Raw genomic sequence first — 6,000 nt, 5'->3', positions numbered from 1 at the left:
GAAAAGAAAGAAAGAAAGAAAGAAAGAAAGAAAGAAAGAAAGAAAGAAAGAAAGAAAGAAAGAAAATGCTATTTCCACTTGCAATTACAAAGCTTTTATTGTACATTGCTGTCAGGTGTTTAGAAGGGCTTCTCTAGACAGTCAGCCATTAAACCAAGGTCTGACTATCAAAGAGGCTGCTTAATTTATTTTTAAGATTTAAAAATATTCCTATTCCATGACGGACATTTTTTCAATAACTGAATTTAATAAAGATGTACCTTATCAGGCTGTGCAGATAACATGAAATCCTAGTACTAATGCTGTACAATACTCCTCAAACAGATTAGCAGGATGTGTGCTTCAGCAAATTTATTCTGTCTATCTCCACTGTATCAGCTGTCTGCTAATGCTTGTACAACTCATACACCAATAGTGTTATCATAAACACTATTTAATAGAGGTGACTTAGCGAGGCTAAATATAATATTCCAAAATGAACTGAAGGCTAAGGTATTGTCCATCATCTCTGAAAAATAATTACAATTAAGAGAGTTACTGCACATTTTGGAATCTACCATGACAGTCCGTGGTTGTCAAAATAGATGTCTATAAGTAGAATAATTTTTTGATGGACATGTTTTTGAGGTGCCATAGTTCCTGCTACCAACAGCAACAATAACATATTTCTGTGGCTTATTCTGTGTGATGATATGGCAGACAAGTGATGCTGATGGGTTTGATTATTTCAGTAGCAGTATAGAAACATGTTACAACAGTAGTGGTAATAATTTTTTCTAAATCCTCAAATTTTTGTCCCCACTGTAAAGCACAATTACGTGGCATAAGATTGATCTGGTTTATTTCTGTTTCTTGCAAATACAAGGATATATGTCTGTATATATATTTAGATTGGTGTATGCATTTGGAAACACTCAAATTTTAGGAAGATACTACTATTGCAGAGGTATGATTTTCTCACTATGTGTATCTGAAAATTGTGGCATTTACGTACTTTTTTGATAAATTATACCATTTTTATTAAAATTACCATCAGAAGAAAGAAATTACCTGGATTACCTTAATTCAAGTGGTTTATTTTCACTGATGTTCAATTTGACTTTGGTATTTATATCTGCACTCCAGAACTAATACAAAAACAACATGTGCAATTAGCAAGATGTAGAGTTCCCTGTTGAGTGGCTGTATTTTGGGGTTTATCTCTACTTAAAAACCCCTAGCTTCCATTTGAGAAATATATTTTGCACCCTTTCTACAGCCAAAAACAGTTAATGAGCTGACCTTGCCATCAGATCAAATAGCCTTAGAAAATGACTCTATTACTGTCACTTAACCATTTGTAGCTGAACATCAGAGCCTTACAAATTAAACAGGCATTACTGTTTGAACCATTATTTTACCACAATTGTCTGAAAAGATTAATTCCTTTTGGGGTGAGGAGGGGGGAACATTAATGGGTACAGACCAAGAGAGATTGTATGACCTTTTCAGAACTGGTGTGCTGAACTCATGGTCCCCCTTGTCACAATTTAAAAACCAGAGGAGCTAGTTTAGAGAAGTTGTTAGCATTCCATTTTTATTATGACATTTCACAGTCATCCGATTTAATGTCCCTTGACCAGATTGTCCACTGTGAGGCGATGGGCTTGAAATGTTATTTAGAGCATTGATAAAAGGTGAGCAGTTCTAAGATGACAGTGAGTCATAAGGCTGGTGGTGTGACATTAATTTTCTCCATAACAGAGATGGAATAAGACGTCATGGTGACAAGCTGTCAATCAGTACTAGCCCCTCAGTGTATCTCAATGCCATGGGATGGGGTATTGCTTCTCCCATAATAGAGCTGAACTGAGATGCTCTTCCTGACAGCTGCTGCAGCCATACAGAAAATATATTATACAGCCTTTCATTAAAAAAATAAAGAAGACTCATCTCCAGAGCATTTCAATCTTTTCCCATCTATTGAGGGCTGAAAAGATTCCCAGCAAATCACAGATTCCTCTGCCATAGAAATTCTAGGCTTCAGAAACTATGCAAATTTTTGATACCTTCAATAATAATCATAAATAAGAAGGCAGAATATCATCTGATAAATCATTACTTAAAGGTATATATTTAAAATAATGTGTAAAAGTAATTTGTTTCCCCAAGAGCCTCTGTTGTGGTATTGTATTCATTTTCATCAGTCTCCCCAGTCAGTGTGTGCAGTAAATTAATCTAAACCAGCTACTTTCTGGAAATAAAAGTTCAAAAAATTCTTTGGGATTCTAACAAAGTTGGCAAAGTGAAATCTAGCGCTAGCACACTTTTGAAGACTGAGCTGACCAGGATGAAATTTGAAAAAATGAGACTGTATGGCATCATAGGAAGCAGGTGCCATTGCTTGACTTGTTTTTTATTTGGTTTTTGCTTTGTTTTATTTCTACAGCTTGGTGTTTGTTTTGGTTGCTGGGAAACTTTAGTAGAATGTGGAAACATTTTTATAAGTCTTGTCATTTTCATCATAGGTATTGCAGCAGAATTATCTCTGTTCTGGTACCAGTTCTCATAAGAGGCTTCCAAACCCTGAACATCATTGTAATAAATGAGGGGTGCCAAGACACTTTCGAATTATACCAGTGCTATCTGTAATACCATCTCTTCTACCCTCAGCTTGTACGCACATAAACAAAGGGCTGAGTGTGTCCTGATTAAAACTGACCATCAATATTTTGAAGTCATATTTATGGTGATTATCTTATTAAAATTGGTAAAAATTTATTCGCTGTTACCCTGTTATAATACTATGCATGTATGTAACATATGGGCTACTGCACTTAATTGGATTTTTAAGTTCAGTGTAGCAATGTCAAATCCTCACTGTAAACAGTAAATGGTCAGCTGGAATTTGTGGAAACAGTATCAGTGTGATTTAACTGTTAGAATTGTCTTATTAATAGCAAGACAGGGATGCATATTATGTGTCTAACATTTAATGGATAGATTTTCTGTCCAAAAGCATACTGTTTTTGCAAGCTGACATTTAGTATTTCATTTAAGCAACATTTGTGATTTTTACATTCAGTGATGTAATTTATTTTTGTTTTCCATAACAGTAAATTTTGCTTTTGTAATAAATTGAGGAATTGTTGTTTTATCTGATGCTTGCTTTTTGTGGAAATCTGAACATTGTCATAAGCAGTGGAAAAGTTTCCCCTCTTTAAAATTTTAGAGAAAACTATAGGCATAAATACATAAGTCAAATATTTCAAATATTTCAAAATAAAGGTATGGGCTAGTATTTATGAACATAATCTGCAAAACCAACCAAAAATGTGACCACATATATAGATTTGCAAATCTAATTTTAGTTTATTCTTTTGGAGTTCCTCCCCTAGGTTATCTAAGAACTGAACAATAAAGCCAGGCTAGTTCTCAATTGATTCCAGATTCAAAGTTGCATTCAATGTTTCATCATTTAAAACTCTGCAAATTTTAAATAATAGTAAAAGCTAGAGTTTGAGAATTATAGCATGTCACACCTAATTAGTGCAATACTCCCAGTTCATTAGTTTTAGTTACTTGAAAAAGGAGCAGCATTGGAACCTGGTTTTAATAAGCTTTCTAAATCACTGTTGGATGAATAAATGCAAGTGTTCGTGTAGTGAAGTCTTTTTTCTTCCTCTTATTTATACATGTTTTCATTGAAGAAATTTACGCTAAAAATATAATGATTTATGGTAACATTTCTGCCATGGAATTTGAAACATATTTAATTATTTTTTTATCCTTTCTTCATGTGATTATTATGAAAGTTATTAAGTAGTTGTTATTCTCTTTTGATTGCTTTTGCTGATGTTATTCACAAGCTTATATAGGTGTACATGGTATATGCAAGCTTGCATGTAACAGTCAACTACAAAAATCTATACTGGCTCTAGGTCACTGCTCAAGATAATATTGGAGCCATCAGAGGGAAAATGTGAACACAAATCTTGCAAAATAAATCAGGGACAGGGTTTGTTTTATTTTTTGTAATAATTGCTTAATATACTGCTATAATTTCAATTTTTGAAGTACAGTTATTCCCATAGTATTAGGGGATTAATTCCCTAGAATACCACTGAATTTGTGTTACATCTAATCAATCGTATTCTAATTTTTCCTTTGTAATTTTCATTGATAAATTAAAGTTGCAAAATACTGGAAGAAATGCAAATAACTGCATGTTCTTCAGCAAATAATATTTAAAAGTCTGAGTGTGTAGACAGAATTACAGTAACTTATATCTGGGCTAGGGAGGAGAGTATTAATATTGCTTTTGGTTTGTCTGTTTTGCAATCCAGAATTATTTTTCTTTTTATTTTTTTTTAGAGTCCAATGATGATGTTCCATAACATCAGTGATGTGGGATTTCTTCAGGTGAAGGTCATCAGGGCAGAAGCATTGATGGCAGCTGATGTCACAGGCAAGGATTCATTTAGTTTCTGTGACACTGAATACCATAGTAGGATTTGGTGTTTTTAGAACGGGGGGAAAAAAATGCTTAAAACAAATGTTCATCTACAGGTTATGTTCTGTTTGTGCTCTTTCACCTTCTGCTCATTAATGAAAAAATCTGAACACAAATAAAAGTTTTGTACACAAGGCAGCCAGTCATTCTAATGCCAGCAGAGCCCTGTGTAGGTTATTTCTCATAAAGATGGAATAAACAGTTTTATCCATCAGACTTCCTATAAAAATTACATAGAAGAAACTTCCTATAAAAATTACATAGAAGAAACTTATTTTATTTTAGTAAATTCAACTATACAAAATTATCAACATTAAATTCCAGGGGACAAGGCAAATAAAAGGCTCCAGACTTATATACTACTTTAAAGTTTTTGCCAAAAGAACCACTTGATATGTCAGATATTTAGCAAAGTTCCTGTCGGTTTCTGACATTTCAACTGAATGCAGTTTGCTATAGCTACTGATTATCTTTTAAAGATAAGGGAAATAAGATTTTTTTATTATTTTCTGTTTTATAAGTTGAATGGTTAATTTGACATGTTGCTTTGCAAAATAAAGAAAAAGTATTTCAGTCATACTGACCGTACTGACCATATTTCTCCAGAAATACCCAAGTTACCTCCTCGAAGTACAATCACCTTCATACCACAAAAGTTAAATGGACAAAATGAGCTGCATCTCTGTCAGAAAATAATTGTCTCTGCTTTCAAGTAATAATGAAAATGGAAAGAAAGTAAAAGGAAACTGGAATAAATGTTCTGTTACAGGAGCAGATATAGATTAGAGGATCTCACTTGATTTTTAGTAGTTTTTTGATCATTAATATGGCTACCAGTATTTTAGACCAGGTAATAATGCAAACATTTTATTGCTGAAATTGATCATCCAGTTTGTGGCACACAAAATAACAGATTCTATTTTTGGTGAGGTTGTAGGAATGCTTCTAAAGATCCCTCCGTCTGGTTTGACCTTATAATCCTATGTTGTCTGAACAGAGAGAGAGATTAAGTTATTCAGGGGCAAATGGGATAATTCAGTCCCTGACCTCATTCAGTCTTTGACTTTTCCAAATCAACATGTTATTTGTGTTGGTTGAACAATTTTTTTAAAATATATTTGATTCAATTAAAGATGTATAGAGCTACCAAAAAATTTCAGACATTCTATTTTGGATGACAGACAGGAACATGGGGAAGAAGTATCTTCCCTTGTTACTGAGAAAAAGCATTTATATGGCAGATGCATTTTGTAAGATGGCTGTCACATTCCAGATGTGACAGATCTTGTATATTCTGGGCAAAAGTAACCACATATTTTGAAAAGAGGACGAAGTGGTTTTATTATCTGTTGTTGTAATTTATAGCTGTCTTTAGTAACTTGCAGTTATGTACAGGTCATTCATTTAAAATAAAACTTCGAATAGTCATAGTGAGAAATAAAGTAGGCTTTTGGTGACTATCAATAAATCATGTTTGCAAAAATTCTGTGAGTACTTGACCCACCTTT

At 33.3% G+C, this 6,000-nt stretch overlaps 1 protein-coding gene across 1 annotated transcript in view; it reads left to right on the top strand.

The window, feature by feature from the left end:
• Positions 1–6,000, top strand: part of MCTP1 (multiple C2 and transmembrane domain containing 1) — a 220,173-nt gene that overhangs the window by 95,100 nt on the left and 119,073 nt on the right. The window contains 1 exon segment of the mRNA XM_040090995.1: positions 4,354–4,447. Coding sequence (XP_039946929.1) covers positions 4,354–4,447 — 94 coding nt within the window.

This window comes from Hirundo rustica, chromosome Z, assembly GCF_015227805.2.
Source record: "Hirundo rustica isolate bHirRus1 chromosome Z, bHirRus1.pri.v3, whole genome shotgun sequence".
Taxonomy (NCBI): Eukaryota; Metazoa; Chordata; class Aves; order Passeriformes; family Hirundinidae; genus Hirundo; species Hirundo rustica.
This window is presented reverse-complemented; position numbering and strand designations above follow the sequence as displayed.